At 40.8% G+C, this 20410-nt stretch overlaps 1 protein-coding gene across 1 annotated transcript in view; it reads left to right on the forward strand.

The window, feature by feature from the left end:
• The first annotated feature begins 9445 nt into the window (after positions 1 to 9445).
• MARCO (macrophage receptor with collagenous structure) overlaps positions 9446 to 20410 on the forward strand; it is a 28400-nt gene continuing 17435 nt past the window's right edge. The window contains exons 1-7 of the mRNA XM_072984563.2: positions 9446 to 10492; positions 13884 to 13985; positions 17977 to 18174; positions 18728 to 18772; positions 19205 to 19258; positions 19754 to 19816; positions 19918 to 19950. Of these exons, the coding sequence (XP_072840664.2) occupies positions 10378 to 10492; positions 13884 to 13985; positions 17977 to 18174; positions 18728 to 18772; positions 19205 to 19258; positions 19754 to 19816; positions 19918 to 19950 (610 nt within the window). The 5' untranslated portion in view covers positions 9446 to 10377. The remainder of the gene's footprint in view (positions 10493 to 13883; positions 13986 to 17976; positions 18175 to 18727; positions 18773 to 19204; positions 19259 to 19753; positions 19817 to 19917; positions 19951 to 20410) is intronic.

Genomic DNA, 20410 nt, shown 5'->3' on the forward strand with positions numbered 1-20410 from the left:
AAGATGCTGGCCACAGAGACTGGCGAAATGTTAGGAAGAACAACCTTCAGAACACAGCCAAGGAGCCTGAAAAACCCACAACAACCATTAGATTCTGGCCGTGAAGCTTTCGCAAATACGTAGGGGCAGATTTCTCAAAAACAGTAGGTGATCTTATCCTGCTTATTTTAGGTCAAGTTCTTTCTAGGAGTTTCTAGAGATTTTTCTCTATCTATCCAGAAAACTTAGGTATTTTGATGACATTCGGTACAAATTACACAGATAATATGCGGCCACTGCCTCCTCCCAGGGAATGCCTCTACTGAAGCCCCTTCTTGCCTGGGCGGAGTAGAAATGTGACAGACTCCCTACAATATATAGTTTTTTGAACATTTTTGGTGGCATTGTCTCTTTTGCTCAACTCAAATTTTATTTATACCTTTCCCCTCAGCCTGAAAAGAGTTTGGACTGGGAGCCTGAATCAGAACCTGTAGATTCTATCTATACTAAAGGTGGGCAAAACATTTATCCCAGGATCACATCTGTGGGCCTCAAGAGTCCTCAAGGACCACCCAATTAGAACAGACAAAAAGTGGGCCTCGTGCAGCAGGGTTTTGACCGGGGAAGGTTGCCTAAGGTTGCCACCTCCCCAGTTTAACTTGAGCTAATTTTAAAAAAAGCAGAAGTGCTTTCCTCAGCACTTCCTATTTCATTTTATAATTGCAAAAAATTATGCCTGGAAATTCTCGACTTCTGAAATGTCACATGAGAAATGATGGGAGAACCATGAGCCATAGGTAATCAATAAGGAAGAGGAAGTCATTGGCTGACAAGGCAGTAGGAAACAACAGACCCATGGCTTCACACAGTAGGGATTTTATATGAGTGTTATGGGGAAATATTTCTGCATGGAGGTGTACCTACAGAGAAACTATAGCCTTTATAGTCTTGGGGCTGGCTGTGTGAGGCATTTTGTGTGCTTGTCTTGAACATCTGACCTGACCAGTTCCAATCACATGAGGAATGTTGGTATTTACAATTGTTACATCTTCCACAACATCATTCTTGAGTATCCCAAATGGCCCAAGCCCAACTCACTCAGGTCAAAGGACATGTAGTTCCCATAACAAATCTTTTTGGTGCACTAAATCCCATAAGCACCTCTCCCTTCCCCAGTAGTAAATATCCACTGTTGACACAATTTACTAAGAATTCACTGTCCTCTCATGACAACCCAAACCTGCTTTATCCTACCAATAAGAACCTCATACTTCCTATGGGTAGGGTCAGTCTTGACATGTCTTTTTCGGGTAGCAGTCATGCAGGAACTATCATGTGCTAATGGTAAGACCTTGTTTAAGAGATTCAGACATAGATTGGCTACCAGAGCCTTCTAGTACTGCCAAATCCAGTTGAACACAAAGTGGATATGAATAGTGCAATATCTGTCACATACTCATCTGTCATATCAAAGAAAACAGATAATTGTGGTTTGGAAGGTATATTTCTATGTACACTTATTCTCTGTATGCATCATATTGGAGATTGACCAAGACATGTAATATTACCTTACATAATCCTGTGTGATCTAAGAAGGATGACAGTGAGAATTATTTTCATCACCTAGGCTGACTCTGTTACACACTGTTGCTTTTCTATCTCTCTCCCACAGAAATCCCTCACCACAGTGATGAGTACTTTACCAGGTGACTTTTGAACAGCCTTGCCTCCGTTAATAAACGAGAGCCTATGAAGTACTTTCCAGGTGGTTTCTTGAATCTATGGCACAGCTGTTCATGGCAAATAAAACCCTAGATACTGAGTCCTAGAGATAAAGAAATTATCATCATTCTCAAATTTGGTTTTAATTTGCACAACAAACTCAAGCAAGCTGCCAAGAGTGGACAGAGAAATGTCAACTATACAGCCAGCTGTTTTTTTTTAACTGCTTTACAATGAGGCCACCTTTGCTAAAGCCAGATATGTGACCCCGTGCATCTATGAGGAAATCAGCTAAGGTAGGATTCTGCACTGTATGCCCCAGGTTCAAACACTGAACTGATCATGAATAAGCCTCACGTCTTCTTTTGCTGAGTCTTTTTGGACGGGAAGGTTACTTGTGAGCAAAAGATACATTCCATTCACCATACTCTGAGAAATCAGAAAACCAAAGATATGTGAACTTCAGGGAATATAACGTAGGAAGTATAGAAAGCCACTTTATACTGAGTCAAAACATTCATCCAGCCAGCCCAGCACTGTCAATATTGACTGACAGGCAGTTCTCCACAGTTTCCAGCAGGATTCTTTCCTAGCCCTGCTTGGGCACGCTGGGGATTGAACCAGGGACCTTCTAATAGCAATGTATGTCTTTTACATTTGACCTAAAGCCCTTCACTTTAAGGTACTTTAGAGGAAGAATCAGTTCAGATTGATTTAATACCTCACGAGGGAAACAACATATGAAAGCGAAAAGGTAGCAAAGCAAGCAAGGTGTCGTGATTAAGAAAGCGTATTTGGAATACAACAAGCAGAACAAGGAGTGAACTGAAAATGAACCCAGTTTCCAACCACATTGTTCTCTTTTATCCTTGCAATCAAACTTCTTTTCTTAGGACAAAATCTGGTTCCCAATAACTAAGGGCCTACCAAATTTTCTCACAACCATTGATTTCATCCTAGAATATATAACACTTCACATCTGGCCATGGCCATCTGGTTCCTTTTTTTTTGGTTCATTGACCCTTGCCCTTGAAGAATATCATGACAAAGTCTTCCCTCAACTAGTTTGGCTCAGCTTTTCCTCAGAATGGCCATCAGAAAGCATATCTGAAACCACTAAGAAGCAAGGAATACAATGACAGCACTCCTCTGTCTTTTGTGTGCAGGAAAAACATATCAGTCAACCATAACAACACTGAGCATTCCTTCCTTGATCTTAGAAACTTTGACCTGACTGTAGTGTGTATTGCTAATAAACAGCTCTCTGCAGTGTTCAAGTGAAGTAATGGGATTGTATACACCTTTTGCAAATCAGAAGAACTTTTTTTTTCAAAAAATCACACTGAAAATATGGTGATTAACCTCCAGTCCTTAAGATAGGGGTCTCAAACTCAATTTACCTGGGGGCCGCTGGAGGCAGAGTCTGGGTGAGACTGAGCCGCATCAGATTTTCCACCAAGCGGAGCAAGAGCCCAAGGAAGCTGCCCAGGAGTTTCCTTAGCCAGGCGGGCTGGCTGGCAGGCTGCAGTTCCGGTTGGAGAGTGCAAGAGGCGCTGTCTTGGGAGAGAGCTGGAGAGCGAGGCTTCTTTTGACTCTTGACAGCAGAGGACGCATGGGCGTTTCGGGGGGCAGGCAAGGTGGGGGCCGCAAACTATTGTCCAGCGGGCCGCAAATGGCCCCCTGGCCGCATGTTTGAGACCCCTGCCTTAAGAGGACTGGAGAATTCCTTTCATATAGCCTCCTTAAGCCATTAAGCTAAATGTAGCCCACTAATCACATGTTGTAGCCTCTTAGGTGTTTGGCAACAGGTTTTTCTCTCTTTTTGCTGTTCTCTACAGCAGTGGTCACCAACCTTGGGCCTCCAGGTGTTCTTGGACTACAACTCCCAGAAGCCTTCACCACCACCTCTGTTGGCCAAGATTTCTGGGAGTTGAAGTCCAAGAACATCTGGAGGCCCAAGGTTGGGGACCACTGCTCTACAGGGCAGATGAAAAGGTCTGATGAATTCCTAAGAGGCTGCCATATATGTCTGATGAGGGCCAATTTGAAGCATTTTGATGCCTAAGGCAGAGCAGCAAATGGAGCCCTGCTCCCCCTCTCAAGGGTCATTATACTGTAGACCAGTCAAATTAATTTTGGCATGTGAGTCAGAAAATCTCACCAGTACCTCTTCCCAGTCCTGTTGGTAAAACTGTAGTACAGTGAATTCTGGTTCCTATAATCAGCTGTCCTCTCTTGAAACCTTGAAAGTGTCTGCCATGTTATGCTTCATGGGAGGACTTCTAGAGCACAAGTTGTGTACAGAATTCAGAGTTCGGAAAAGTTATCTTTTGTGGGCAACAATTCCCAGAATCTTCTAACCACCCTGGCCAGTGACTATGCTGGCCAGGAATTCAGTACTCTCGGTCAAAAAAACCAACAACCAACGAACCAACCAAATAACAACTAACTAACTAACTAACTAAACTTTTCCAGGGGTGACACAGTCACAGCACCATCACAGAGCAGCCCACCTAAAATTCCCTGAAACAAACAATAGTCTGATTGTCTTGACATTTTAATTGGTTTTTGATTTTACCTACATTTCATGTGTTTCCATGACTTTGAGTTGTGCCAGACTCTGATACAAAGAAAGAAAGGTTTCTCTTTCCCACGGGGTTATCTTCACTTTTACACCCACCATGATGTTCAACTCTCTGCTTCCACAAGACCTCCATCCAGATTCTCACACAGTTTCAGCACTTTTCCTTCCTTCCTTTATTTTGTCTTTGATTTCACAACTGCAGTGAGTCTGTTTGCTGTAATTGCCTAAGAGAGAATGGATTTTGTAAGAACACCCAACAGGAAAAGCAAAATACCACCATTTGCAATTAACATTGGGTTTTCATCCCCTCCCCTTGCCCACCAGCACACATTCTATAAATTCATATTCAAATCCTTGAGAAAGGGAGACTTTTTAAAAAATTGTGTCCCAATGGTACATAATTTACGTTGTTATTGAAACTGTGTGATTACATCCACCTAATATTTTATATACTAAATACATAGATGTACAGTACTGCCAAAGTATGTAGAAGATATTTCTTTAATACCCTTAACAGCCTGATTCATACAATAAACATAATCAAAGTTATGTTTAGGTGTGCAGTTGAGTGAGTGCTCGCGACTCTGTTCCCCTCCACGCAGAGCTCCAACTTTTCTGCACAACAACAGTGATAATATCCAGCCCCTTTGGTTCCCGTCATGATGGAACCTTGTGCGGGGGGGGGGCAATCATGTGCATGGGGGCAGTGGAGTCCTGTGTGCAAGAAGAGGAGCCTTTAGAGGGAATGTTGACTGTAACCCAAATTCCTATTGCTTGATGACTGATCCACTGCACATGTGATCTGCCACTAAATTTGTAAACACCGTTTCCACTGAGTAGGGTCCATATTTGAGTTGAGATTAAGGTGATATGGAAATTCTGCCTGGTCAGTGATGGCCCATACGTATAGAAAGTAGTCAATTGACTAGATGGGCAGGGTATAAATAAATAAATAAATAAATAAATAAATAAATAAATAAATGAATGAATGAATGAATGAATGAATGAATGAATGAATGAATGAATGAAAGTTGTCAATCACAATCTCTAGACAGTGAATGCATATGTGAATTCAACCTATGCCAATCAAAAATTAGCTGTACAGTATTATCCTAAGCAAAAACAAATCTTACTACTGTATGTTCATAGGGGCTTACTCCCAGGTAGGACAGCATAGGAATGTCGCAAATATGGTCCATGTTTCTTATATATGCAAACATAGATCTGCACTTTTAAGAAAAGTATATTCCTTTGGCATCAGGAAGTGTAGTGGTTACAGCTGTGGTTCCCAATCTTGGGTAGCCCAGGTGTTCTTGGACTGCAACTCCCAGAAACCTCCACCAGCACAGCTGGTGTTGAACTCTTCTGGGAACTGCAGTCCAAGAACACCTAGGTTAGTCAAGATTGGGAACCACTGGACTAGAGAGTTAGACAGAAACATTGGAGGCTAAGATCCATATTTAAGTTGCCACTGAGTCATGAAATGTACTAGGTTACCTTGGCTTGTTCACTATCTCTCAGCCTGGTCTCCATCACAGGATTGTTATAATGATGAAATCAGGAGGGGAGAGCCATATATAACACCCTATGCATATTGGTTAAGTGCGATATAAAAGTAAAGTAACACAAACATTATCAATATGGGCCTAGATTAATAACATGCGTTAAAATACATGTAATATTATAATTTTCCTCAATGAAAACCTCAATTAGGCATAATGAAAGTGACTTTGTTATATGAGAGACGGGGCTGAAGTGAGTAGGTTTTTTGTGTCAAGTAAAGGAAATTGTCTTAACATTTTCTCTGCTGTTTACTTCCCACTTCTTTTTACAGCCCCCATCTCTCTACAGCACATCAGTGAGCGCCAGTTCAGATTTGATTTGGTTCTGAACTTGTATTTCCAAAGAGGAAATTTTATCTCCTTTGGGTTTTGTGCACACCTATCTGTGTTACTGGATCGCAGGTTCAGCAGCAACGCTGTTTGACCTCGGTGTGCCGACTGGATCCGTGCGCTGCTTCCATTGTCTTCTAAAGCCATGTTAGAGACACTTGCAAAATAAAGGAAGGATGTCTTGCTTTCTCTTTGGCTTCATTCAATATCCACTCTGTCGATCCACCTTCTGTGAAGCATGGTTATAAAACCAAGGCATTGGCAGGAGGGGTGGAGGCTTCTGCAAATCATTTCCTCACCGCTTTCCTCCATCACTGTCGATGAAACAGGCCAGGCTTGATCAGCGTTCTCCTCTGTGTAACCAATCAATTTGGTCGATTCCCCTGTCACCCCCCTTCTAATTGTCATTACTTAGCTAAGTAATTAATTTAGAGCTGTATTGGTCGAAAGCATTCACAAACTAATCTGTTAGAGCCACAGATAAGAAAAGAAAGCAGGTAAGGTGGTCCTTATTAGTGGAACAACATCCATTGCTGCCAGTACACACAATCAGAAAGCCAGTGGTGGACACCATTCCTTGAACTCTGTGGAAAATAATGGGCAGCACAAGCTACTGAACTCTTACTAAATCCGATGTCCTTTCACTGGGGAAGTCCTGCCAGATGTTCTGTGAAAAAGAGGAATCAGCCTTCTTACTTTGGCCTTCAGAAAAAAATTACATGCAAATTGCATTTTAGAGCAGCCCAACTCAAGCCTGTGGTTCTTTTAGGGAATCAGTCTATCTCATATGTGGTCCTCCTCTTTTCCTGCTGCCTTCAACCTTTCCCAGCATTATTGTCTTTCCCTGAAAGCCTTGCCTTCTCACAATAAGTCCAAAGTAAGACGGCCTCAGTTTCAGCATTTTTGCCTCCAGAGATAGTTCAGCCTTGATTTGATCTAGAAAAAATATTCCAGATACTAGTTCTAAAGTTCATCCTAGAGACCACCGGTCCTCTGGAACAACCACATTTCACCTGCCTGCTGGAAACTCAACAAAGATGAAACACAAACAAGGAGCTGCCTTTGTGAGGCCAGCTGAGGGAGAAAGCAGAAGATGAAAGACCTGGCTGCCAAAGGTGAGTGGACGGTTGCACTGGGGGGTAGGGAGGGAAACGCTCATTCCCTGAGGAATAGATGAATGTGCAGGGAAGGTAGGCACCTTGTCTGCACAAAACCTGTGTATTCTGTATACCTCGGTTAGAGGACAACTCACCCAGGACGGGGACAGCTCAATTTATGCCCATCTCTATATCCTGAGCACATTTAAATAGCATCATATTTAATACATACTATTAATTTAACAATGTGATACTATGAGGAGAAGGTCCAGTACTTAGAAATCTCTTACTGTGATTATTTTTCAGGGTCCCGGTGACCAATCCAAAATGTAGACTGTCTGAAGGATAGCGGGGGCAAATGTTAAAACTGTTAGAGAAGAGAAACAAACTCAAATTCTTCAGCAGTTTTTAAGGTATGATGAACCACTGTTCCTAACACTCAGAGACTCTATCTTTCCTTCAAACCTGCACCTCTCTGACCAAACAGAGCAAAGGACTGTGGTGACAGCAATGTGGTCCAAAAAAGGGGAAGAAATCTAGGTACCATGGTGTTGGAGGCAGCTGTGGACATTTTGAACTGCAGTCACAGAGAGCCAGCCTCGTGAGTTGACAAATCTCACACTTTTCATGTAGAGCTCCTCACACATGAATGGTGGAAGTTTTCATCAGACTTTGAATCCCTGCAGAAGGTTTTCATGTCCTGAAACAAAAATGGAGGAATAGACAGGAAATAGCACAGGTGAAGATGAGGGAGGCTGCAGTTTCTTATTACAGTGCCACCACAGATGCAACCAATTTTGCTATAGTCATGGGCTAGCATTACGTTGGCTAAACATAGAGTGTTTTTGCTTATACCAAATACATCTGAGCTTTTGTTGTGAATATCCAGTATATTCTGTTGAATCTGTCATGCTGGTGGGTCTTTTGTTTTGCTTTCCTTTTCTTTTGTGTTTCCGGACTCTATTTTTGCCTTCTCTTCTTCCCTCCCCCTTTCTCTCTCATTCTCTCTATCTCGTCTATCACTCATTCACTCATTTATCTAATATTTCACCTTTCTCCCCATAGGTGAGTCAAGATGGTTCACAGTCAATTGAAACAACATATCAAACACAATTTAAAATGAAACAAGATGGAAAAAACAAAACAAAACAACTATATTAAAAACCACAGTATAAAGAACACTAAAAAACAAATTGATTGATTGATTGATTGATTGATTGATTGATTGATTGATTGATTGATTGATTGATTGATTGATTGATTGATTGATTGATTGATTGATTGCGTTTATACCCCACCCATCTAGTCAACTGACTACTCTGGGCAGCTTCCAGCATATATAATAAAACAATATAAAATATAGCAACCTTATAGACATCAGTAATCAAAATATTCAAGATGGAAAGAGATAAGAGAAAGTAACTCAAATAATAACTGAAGGGAAGGCCTGTCTTAACAGCCAAGTTTTCAATTGGCTTTTAAAGATGCCCGGCGAAGGGGCCACATGGATCTCAGGGGGAAGATTATTCCAGAGGTGAGAAGCTACCACGGAGAAGGCCCAGTTTCTTCTTTTTTCCTTCCGGACCTCCCTCGGAAAAATCCACCTCAATTCAGTAAATGTAGCATCCCACAATAAAGAAGTGCTGAAGTGTATAAAACCGGACATGTCACTGAGAGACAAAATAACAAAACTTAGACTTGATTATTTTGTCCATGCCATGCAATCAACATCATTGGAGAAAGATCTTACGCTTGGAATGTCCAGTGATAAAAAAGGATGAGGATGCCAAAGGATGTGTTGATTGGATGTAATCAAAGCAGACGCTGTCCAAAATACAATGCAACTGAAAGAAGCTGTAAAAGATTGGAGCTGGCTCATGGAATCACCAAGGATCGGTTATGACTGAATGGAAAATTCAGTTTGATTACAGCCATTGTTTACTGTCCATATTTGGTTCAGTGCTATTACTTTTTAGTGCTGGATTGATCACAATTTTTAAAGGAAACTTGAGCAACAACTATATATGCCAAATATACACAGTGAAGTCTTTACTATAGTGGAGTTTGAAGTCACTTTTGCACTAGAGCAGAAAAAGTGGATAGTCTCAGGTGGCGCTGGACAGGGTGGAAGAATGGGTGGAAAACTGGATGGAAAAATCAACTGAGGAAGGGAATGAGGCAGGCAGAGTAGGTGATGTGAGTGAACAATCATCTCTGTGATTTTTGTTTGCACCCTGTGTGTGTGCAGAGAAATATAAGGAAACAAGAATAAAAGGCCCCTTCTGAGTGGACACACAGAGCAAACTGTAGCCTTGGGATCCATGAGGAAATGCAACAAGTGGCAGAAAATAATTGGCATGGCTGGTCAGGCCCTAATATTTTTACAAATGATCCTCGTGCCTTCCAGCTACCAATTACACTCTCTAAAGTTCTTGAAAGAGGCCACACAAGTAACAATAACTTGTACCAATAGTTCTTCACAGGCATCTGTTCTGGGATACATCTTCCCTGCACCCAGAGATTTGGAAGGCAAAGCCCCTCCCCATTTCATCCCCCCCCCCCAATTTTTGGAAGCCATAACAACCTATGGTATATCAAGATGATGGAGTTCATGGCAAGATAGTGAGGGCAAGGCTAGTGCATGGTGGAGAAGCTTGGGAAGAAAAATGTGGTATGAATACAATTACTGTACTTGTAAATCTGCCAGATCCATTCTTTCTCCACACGACTTGTATGAAATCTGCAGAATAACCTTGTCCAACAGCAAGGCCTTTATTACCAGAAAGTGACCTAAGTGGAATTCATGATGACAGCTGAAGTTCACATTGCAGAATAAGGTCCTTAGGTTTTAAATATCTTGCTTTACTTTCAGTATTAAGACATCCATTGAGAAACCTATGTAAGAAGCTTTGGAAGAAGTGCTAAAACAGACCTTTTTATTTTATTTTTTTGCAAATATAGTACAAAAAGTTGCCTAGTCAATAGGAAATGCACATCTAACTGTAAGCATATCCACTGAACTGGAAATCTCCACCTCTTCTGCTTCTTCTTCAGTATCTAAGCTTACTCTGTTGTGTGTGCAGTTTACCACAAGAATTTGGTCATGGACCACTCAGGCAGTGGCAAAGACAATGGACTTTTCAGTGGCTGCGAGACACTCACCTTTTCAGATACGCGAAGATTTGTATCACCTGGGATCACGGCGTTTGAGATCAGTGGTAATGTATTTTCACTGATAATGAGATAGCCTTGGAAAAGCAAGGCATTTTGAAGTCTGTTATCAGGGAATATTTAATACTCTTTTAATTTTAAAAGGATTAATTGGATTTTTTAACTGCATAACACAACATCGATATATTCGCGAAGGCTTTCATGGCCGGGATCTAATGGTTGTTCTGGGTTTTTCGGGCTCTTTGGCTGTGTTCTGAAGGTTGTTCTTCCTGACGTTTCACCAGTCTCTGTGGCTGGCGAAACGTCAGGAAGAACAACCTTCAGAACACGGCCAAAGAGCCCAAAAACCCCAGAACAACAACATCGATAATTATGTGCCATCAAGTTGATTCGAAGCAATGGCAGCCCTTGACAGGGTTTCCACATTATACCCTTCAGAAATGGTTTATTATTTATTCCCTTCTTCTGTCAGCGCTTGGGGACCATGCAGTTTGACGAAAGCTACAGAGGTTGGGTCTTCTCCTCAGAGGCACAGTGGGGAACCTAACTCCCAAATTGTGGTACTCAAGTCACTAAGCTATTACCTAAATTATAATGATGATAAATGCAGTAGTATATTTTCATGACTTAGACAAACAATCCTGAAACACGTGTACTAGGAAATACGCTTCAATGAATAAGCTTCTGACTTAAATTTGCATGGAATTATGGGGCAAGGGACTGCCTTAAGCATTCCTTGCTAACTCTATTCCCAGCCAGGTTTTAAACTCATACATGCTTCATATCAGCTGAGAAGGGCATGTCCCTATTTCAGTCATCATACTTTTCAGCAAAATACTTAACAGCACATTTACAGTATTTCACTGAGAAAAGGGATACGTTAGACACATTGATATAGTTCTTTGTTTCGTGCAAAGCATATGTACTTTGTATGCAGCTATTTCCACCTACAGGCAAGTGTTCTACTTTGGTTTAATCAGGCTGCGATTTAGCTTGCATCTTTGTGCCTCACAGAAACTATTCATTAAATACAGTGAGCTAGACCTCTTGTTACATACATGAATGGAACTCAGCTCCTACATCTCCCGCACCTCTGCAGTCCCTCACATGTCCCCCACATCTGCTCTGGAGGCTCACTGCAATGCTCCAGAAGATGTGAGTCGCTATAAGATATGCAGGAATGACATTCATCAGTAATTCCTGTTCTACTTGCAGAATTAGTACTGGATGCAATTGAGTTGTTGCATTTGTGGTCTGAACAGAAATAAAGAGGACCAAGTTTCAGTTTAGACAGTGTTTTGTTGCTTGATTTATTATTGTTCTGTCATCATTATCATTATCATTTCAAATGGCACTATCAGCACAAGCTCTCTTTTCAGTCAATGCTAGTGGATTCAGTCCCAGAAATTGTGCGGTATGTGTTCACAACACAGTTTAATCTGTTTAACCTGGTGGGGCAGGGAGAGCAGGGAGCAGGAATCAGGATACGCTGAGCCAGGATGTGATCCTCTGTTGGAGCATCCCCAAAATGTATTGAAAGGAACGAAATACATCAAGTCATTTTTGTTCCGCTTACTTTATTAATAAATACCATAAATTATTTTGAATTCAGTACAAGATTTGAGGACTACATAATAACCACACCAATAGACATATATCAATAGTCCATGGGAGCATTGTTTTTAAGTTAGCCTTTAGAGACCTGCGTTGTTTGTTTGTTTGTTTGTTTGATTGATTGATTGATTGATTGATTGATTGATTGATTGATTGATTGATTGATTGATTGTTCATTTGTTCGTTCATTTGTTCGTTTATAGGCTGCCCTTCTCCCAATGAGGAGACTCAAGACAGCTCACAATGTTAAAAAAATAAAATTAAAACACAATAAATTGTACTTTTAAAAACAATGACATTATACAGTAATAGTAGCTAAAACACATTGGCTAAAAACATAAAAACCAGCATTCAGGTTATTAAAAGCCTGTCTGAAGAAGTGAGTTCTTAAAAGAGGCTTTATTGGTGTTGCTTGAACACAGTTACCTGGGTGGAATATGAAATAATGAAAGACGACACAAAACTACAGTGAAGCAGGGGATCTCATTGACTCCAACAGCATGACTGTATTTTGATGTACACTTTATAGTAGTAGAAGACGTTGCTTCGACATAAACAAGCATAGATTACATCTACACTGGTGTTTCAAGGTTATGAGAACATGAGAAATGGAGTTGAGCTTTGCCTTGAAATAAAGCAATGTGCAACAGGTTTTAAAACAGCAGCACCTCACAGCCTGATTGCCCAATAGTTCCCTGATAACTTAACAAGCAGCTTAATGCACCTCATGTTATTAAGGGCAGGAACAGATGTTGGCCACAAACCTGGTGGTTATGCACACTGCAAATGAGCAATTAGGCAAGTGTGCCTATCTAGGCTGCTCAGTGTCTGTTGTGTTTCTCACCTTCTTCTGGTTTGAGAAGTTGTGCTCAGTGTGCAATGCACAGCAAGCAACAAGGGGAGGGATCACTGTGTAATTGCCATTATATGTGCAGCTTTTCCCAAATAGATTTTGACTGTTGAAACTTGTCACTAGAGCAGGTTGGCACTGGAGAGACATGATTCAAACAGACTTTTAGTTTTGAGAAATACATGACAGGCTAATGCAAAGGTGCATTTCCTCCTCTTGTACTATTATCTTTCCATGAATATAAATCATTCAGAGCTATGCGCCTGAGAAGCCATGCTTTTCTCTCAATGTCATTAAAAAAAAAAAAAGAAGGCAGACTAAACTACCAAATGTAGACAAAGGCAACTTCAAAGTTTGAATAAACAGATCGAGTCTTTTCCTCTCAATGGAGTTCTGCTTTTTCATATGAACTGTACTGTGTAATTCAGCCCCAAAGAATCAGATTCCTTCAAAGGAATCCTATGCTTAAGTCCTGAAGACCAGCCACAAAACAAAGTAAGCTAATCTGGAGATTACATGAAGTAAGAAAAGCTCCTGTTGTGATGCTCAGACACTTTCACCAGTTAAGGAATTTACTCTTCTAATAATGGCATACTTGTAATTTCTGTTTCTGTCCTAGAGGTTACTGACCAAAATCCTAGAGACTGAGATCCACCTGTGCAAGGGAAATTGTGTAAACTGTTTGGCACTAATTAAAGACAAATTATAATTTTGGGCTGCAGCCACTTTGTCATGCTGAATTATGAGCCTTGAGCACCCTGAACTTGTAAAAAGAAGCCCTTAATGAGTGGCGATAGGATGCTGCCACTGACATTATTCTTGTTGTGCAGGCAGAGCTGTGCAATAGGATTTCACTCCTGAGTAATAATTAGGTATAATTCTATGTCTTTATACAGCTGTACACTTTGCTACACATTTGCCACCTGAAATGACATCACATATTATGTGTGTATTCTTCCTTCCCTACATTTTAGAACCAAAATCTCAGAAAAAGGTTTCCCCATGCTGCATTTGGACGGTGCTTATAGTGTACCTGATTCTGCTCACCGCAGGCTTTGGACTGTTGAGCTACGAAGGTAATTCACAATCAGAGTTCTTTACTATCATGGATCTAAAGACAAACATGGTCAACTGGTAACACTTTATATATCCCATCTACTAACCTCGCAGAGATACAGTACTAGGGAAGACTCCCTGATTCCTCCACAATGGGATGAGAGGCTGGATGTAGAAGAAAGCTGCTTATGCTAAAATGTTGAAAGAATGCCTCCCTGGGGAGGCAAACAGATAAATCTCTCTTTGCCAAGCAGCTTTTCTTAATTGATTGCTTCATTTCAGGCCACTGAAAAATGTTGCTGCAGGGTTTGGGGAAGGGTGGAATGAGCTTTTAATCTTATTTTAGGTCTTAGAATCAGGCAAAAGTCATAGTTATTCTTAAAACAGGCCTTTCTCCCCAGCTTGGTGCCCTCCAGATGTTTTGGACTACATCTTCCATCTTCCCCAGCTACAGGTTGGGGAAATTTGCTCTGAAGTCTCATACTAAGATGCTTGCAATTCTAAAAGTCTAAAACATCTGGCAGCCTTTCTAATGTCGCCATGAAAATGGAAAAAGAAAAAAAAAAGATGCTCCGGTCCTCTGAGGACAAATTTCCAGCATGCAAATAAATAACCTACAGACCTTTTGCCTCTCAAACTGTTTCCCAGATGCTCTCACCTCCAACCACATGCTAGACAAATTTGTCATTTTAAGGACATGGATGACAACCTAGGCAGATCTTTAAAGTCCTTCTTATCCTGCAGGATGTCACTGACTTAAAATAAAAAAACACAAAACCCCACAATATATAGCCATTCTTCTATTCCTGCTGACATAATTAGAAGTATCCTGGAAAACTGAACCAGGAAATACTATGCTAACCTATTTTACTCAGATCCACTCAGAGATCAGTTGTCAAAGATTGTTCAGACTGGGATATAAAGTATGTTGCAGTATAACTATTGTTTTCTTTGTAGTTTATGTTTTTTTAAAGAAAAGAAAATGAGGGGGGAATGGAGTACAGTTAAACAAAATGGCTGGTGTGTGTGTGTGTGTGTGTGTGTGTGTGTGTGTGTGTGTGGGAATGGAGTACAGTTAAACAAAATGGCTGGTGTGTGTGTGTGTGTGTGTGTGTGTGTGTGTGTGTGTGTATCTGTGAGGAGAATAAAAATAAGATTAAAAAGTACGGCTCCAGAATAGAGGATGAGAAAGATGGACAGACTTGGAGGAGTGGTAACACTGGCCCCCTTCTGCAGAGTGAGGTTAAAGGTGGGCCATATGGTTGAAACATGGTGGGTTTTGGAGGTTGTAAATGCTTAAAGAGTAAAAAAAAAAAACCCGCTAAGAACCAGTTCCACATGTGTGGGCATCATGTGACTCCTTAACTGCTAATGGCTCAAAGCTGAGGCCTGGAATGCATACTGCTTTCATTGGCTGAGAAGCTGAACCATGGCAGTTTCCAAGCCACTGCTGGAAGTGCTTGAAATCCCCTTATTAATCAGGTAGGGCTGGCCCCATGGTTGCTTCCCATGCCAGCACCTACACACCTTAGGGACTGGCAACAGCACGGCATTAAGCTGGGCTCAACTTGCTTCTTCCTAAGGCTTTTGATGGTGGGAAGCAAGTAGTTTACAAATCCGCGTCTCACATGTTCTCCATCTTTCAAACATTACCCCACCTCTAACTACAGTAAATAATGGAAGAGATGGGCTAGAGTGTGAGGTGAAGTGAGGTGACAATTAATATTGTATTTGAAGATTTGGCCGGTGATGCTGAATCATAAATGCATAGTAACCATCGCCTGATTATCAGGTAATGACCACACACATGTGAACTGGCAACAAGGTGGGGAAAAAGCTGTCCCATGAATACAATAGATATTTATTTATATCCCACCTTTCCTCCTGTGAGTTTATGACCGTGCATGTGGCTTTCCTTCTTCCCAGTTTATCTTCACAAGATCTCTATGAGGTAGTTTAGCCTGAGATTGAGCAAATGGCCCAAGGTCACCCAATGAGTTCCTAGTCCCTCATTACTCTATGGCAGTGGTTCCTAACTTTAGGTAACCCTGGTGTTCTTGGATCCAGATGCTCCTAATTTTTTTTGACTAGCACAGCTAGTGGTGATGGCTTCTGGGGGAGTTACTACAAGAACATCTGGGGACCCAAGGATTGGAACAACTGCTCTACAAAATATATCATTCAGAGAGGTAAATAAAAGACAAACAATGTAGGCCTAAAGATCCTCTTGTGGGTTTTGACTGGGTGAACGGCTTTCCTCCTCACTTCTTCAATGTCACAACAACCCAGTGAGGTACATTAGGCTGAAAGAGAGTGAATTTCATTATTCCTTGGGGAGTAGGACCTGTTCCAAATCCAGTTCACAACACTAACCACAAATTCACAGAATTGTGGAACTGGGAAGAGACACCAAAGACAATTGAGTCAAACTCCCTGCCAAAGCAAGAAATCCAACAGCTAAAGCATCACTGACAGGGAGCCATCTTACTTTTGTTTACCTTAAATGAAGGATATTCCATTGTCCGACAACTCTTACTGTCAAGAAGTTCTTCAGGCAAAATTGCAGTTCTCAAAACTTGAATCCATTACTTCAGTTCCTATTTTATGGAGCTACAGAAAACAAGCCTCTTCCATGTAACAACCTTTCAAATATTTGAAGAGCCCTGTCATATCACCTCTCAGTTTTCTCTTCTCCAGGTTTAGACACATTCAGCTCCTTCAACTGTTCTTCATAAGGCTTGATTTCTAGACATTTCACCATATTGGTTGTCCTCCACACCGCTGTGTCATAATGGGTTGCAAATATCAGATTAGTCCTAGCATTCGGAGACAAAGACTGCCATTTCTGAAACTACAAAAGCTGGTTGCAAATGATCTATCTTCTGCCTTGGGCAAAATGTACAGGTTCTTGAATGGAAGTAAAAAAGAAAAATGGCTGCCTTTATTCTAGCAAAGTAGGGACTGGTTTTGTGTTTTTTTAGTAGACCACTGTTTTCAAAAGTCAACAGAAATGAAAATGTTTAGTATTACCTTGTGGTTAAAGGGAACAGAAGTCTCAAGATGTGAAGTCCTCTTTCAGGTGATGGAAAATCACATTCTTCTGGCACTAAATTAACCTAAACAGTTAAAGATGGGATTGTCCAAAATGTATAAAAAATTAGGAAGTATTGGCAGGAGTGGTGGTAGTAGAACTAAGTCTGGTGGTATAAAAGTGTCTGAAATAACTATAATCCACTTTACAGACATTAACCAATAGGTGCCTATTGCAGTGCTTGCACTCTTACCTTGTACATGCTGGTAACAACAGTTACTGATATACCATTTGGCCAGGGAGGGGTTCCTAGATGTGGAATCACATTTCCCCAGATATTGTAGTGGTATTCACAAAATATAATAATTTTGCAATCTCAAGAGAAGTCATTGGCACCAGTTGCCACAAATAGGTAACAACCATGCATTTATGGCACAAAATTTTAGCATCCTGGAGAGACTTGTAAAAATTGAGTTCTAATGAATAGAAATGTTGCTTCTCTTGCATCTCCACAAGGTAAAGGTAAAGGTAAAGGTTCCCCTTGACAATTTTTGTCTAGTTGTGTTCAACTGTAGGGGGCGGTGCTCATCCCCGTTTCCAAGCCATAGAGCCAGTGTTTGTCCGAAGACGATCTTCCGTGGTCACATGGCCAGTGAGACTTAGACACAGAACACTGTTACCTTCCCACCGAGGTGGTCCCTATTTATCTACTTGCATTTGCATGCTTTCGAACCGCTAGGTTGGAGGGAGCTGGGACAAGCGATGGGCGCTCACTCCGTCACGTGGATTCGATCTTACGACTGCTTGGTCTTCTAACCCTGCAGCACAGGCTTCTGCGGTTTAGCCCGCAGCGCCACCACGTCCCTTGGGGCATCTCCACAAGGCTTTAGGGAAAATAAGTAGCTTGGAAAGTTAATTTATTTTGGTAACAGGGCAGTAACAATATCATGCTTTACAGACATTGTGACTTCTGTTTTCAGTCTATACCATGAAAGAAGATTTACCTGCAACAGGAAAACAGATCAGCCCTTTTGACAATGATGTTATGGGGAAAGAAAACTTTTCTCAAAAAAACTCAGAGAAAGAGGAAGAAAATTGGATCAGAAATTTAGAGCAAGAAATCCATGTCATCAAGCTGAGCAACCAAATTTTACATTGGACAATGGCCAATGTTACAGGTATGTTTTTGTCTTTTCCCTAGGTTCGACGTCTTTTTTTAAAAAAAAATTCAATGGTTTTGGTTTGGGGGTTTGTTTGTTTTTTGTCCACCATCACAGTCACACTGTGGACATCAAATACCCTGTTTACAAAGTGGCACAGATGTCTTTATTCAAATAGCAAGAATTAGCAAGTGTGTGGCACAGCAGTCTGTTTCAACACAGAGTCACACCTTTCTTTTCTCCTTGCAAGGCTTTGCAGACAAGAGCCTTTTCCTGGGAAAGATTCTGTTGATCATGATTATTAGATCATGCCACTTGCTGCTGTGCCTCAGGCAACATAATGCCTAGGGACCAGCCTTGGCTTTTACTATAATCTTTTCTAAAGCTAACCATATGACATATGAGCTGCTGAAACTCTACCCAGAATTTATGCCCCTATAAAGTTAAAAAACAGTTTGTTCCCCATAAGATTAAGATTTTCATTTAGTGGCAAAAGAAAAATTGTTACCATCATTTGTACATATTTCTAAATGGTCTGCTCTTTTCTAATAAATATTAATATCTGTTTCAGAACGACTTGAAAACAATGAATTTCAAGGACTGCCAGGACCTCCAGGTGGGTAAATATATCTATGACTTCCACCCAATCATCATAAAGAACCTGACCCTGAAAACATTGTTTGTGGAATCCGTCTCCCAGAATCCCCCCCAGCCAGTTTTGTGCAAGTTGTCATGGTGAAATGATGAAGTATTAGATCACACCTCTGTGACACAATTAGGTGTATGACCAAGCACATGAGAGAGAGAGACCTTATCAATTAGCTGTTATTAACCACAGCAAATTGCACAGACCTTATGTGAGCATCAGAAGGAATCTGGCATTTTTTTAATTATTTTTTTAAAATTTAAACTTTTGTTTAAAGGAGAGCATAGAAGACAATTCTGTTAGATTGATTGTTAAATACAGATAATTTGAAAATTTTTATTCCCTTCAGTCCTGTGGTCTGAGCCACTCTGAAATTAAGGATGTTCTTTTCTTCATATTCAGGTTCCAAAGGAGAACGAGGAATGCCAGGAGCAAAAGGAGACAATGGCAGCAAAGGTTAGTGTTCATGCATTTAGATTTTGAATTTGAAAAACCTGGGCCCAATTCAGCTGCCATAATGGTGATCTGACAACCCTTATACTGAGCAAACTATGTGCCCATAACCTCCTTCTTCCCTCTGCCTTTCCAATGTCTTAAAATACAGTCTTGATGAATGATGATCAAGCCAGGAAGCTTTGAAGAGCCTTCTAAACAAGGACAAGAAATGGGGAATGATCACATAGCCCATTCCTAGTCTAGTAACCATAGTCCATCAGGCCACGATCATGGTGCTGGAGGCACAAAACTGATTGGCCACAGAAAGATGCAGAAATATAGTGGGAGTCAGTTCTCAGTGGATGAAAATATATGACTATAAATGTACATCCATGGCATGAACAGGCAGGCAGGAAGTATATGAAGCTCACTCAGCTAATCCGTGGTCTTCGTTGTGCCTGCAACACGTGCTTCTCACAAGAATGGTAAACAGCACATGTTTTGCACATCTTTCAGGAGAGAAAGGCGAAAAAGGAGATACTGGTTTAAGAGGAAGCAAAGGAGAGCCAGGTCCAAAGGGTAAGCAAATAATAGGACATTTTCAAGCAAAGTTAGATGGATGTGTATCTGTAATATTTGTTAACATCTGATTTAAATGCAAATATATTTTTCCCCACCAGGCATTGGACTTCCCGGGCCAAAAGGAGAAATAGGTAAAAATAAAATCATTTTACTCTATAAATACCCTAGAAATTAGGAGTAAAACCCATTGTTAACCAACTAGAGTAGACTTGTTGAATGAATGGGAGTTCTCAAATCAAACATTATGTAAATCCTATCTATTCAGTGGGTCTAACTGAGACTAACTGTTGGATTCAACCCATAACATTTAGACTTGTTTTGTAGCTGAAGAGTCACCAAGAGCATTCTGTGTTCATGTGATACAGCTGATTGCTGAGCCTTGTCTGAAAAAGGGACATATAGGGTCATATAAATACAGTAACTAAATTTTGCTTAATCCTCAATGTTCAAAAGAAACTAGAGGGAACAGATATCTAGAGTTTGAGGAAATAAAAAAGGAAACCACATGCTTGCTCTTTACTTGAAATAAACTTGTGAATTATCAGCCAATCAGTTGGAACAGAACAGTTCAATTAAATAGAATACAGTACA

The sequence above is a fragment of the Pogona vitticeps genome, chromosome 1 (genome assembly GCF_051106095.1).
Source record: "Pogona vitticeps strain Pit_001003342236 chromosome 1, PviZW2.1, whole genome shotgun sequence".
In the NCBI taxonomy this organism is placed as follows: Eukaryota; Metazoa; Chordata; class Lepidosauria; order Squamata; family Agamidae; genus Pogona; species Pogona vitticeps.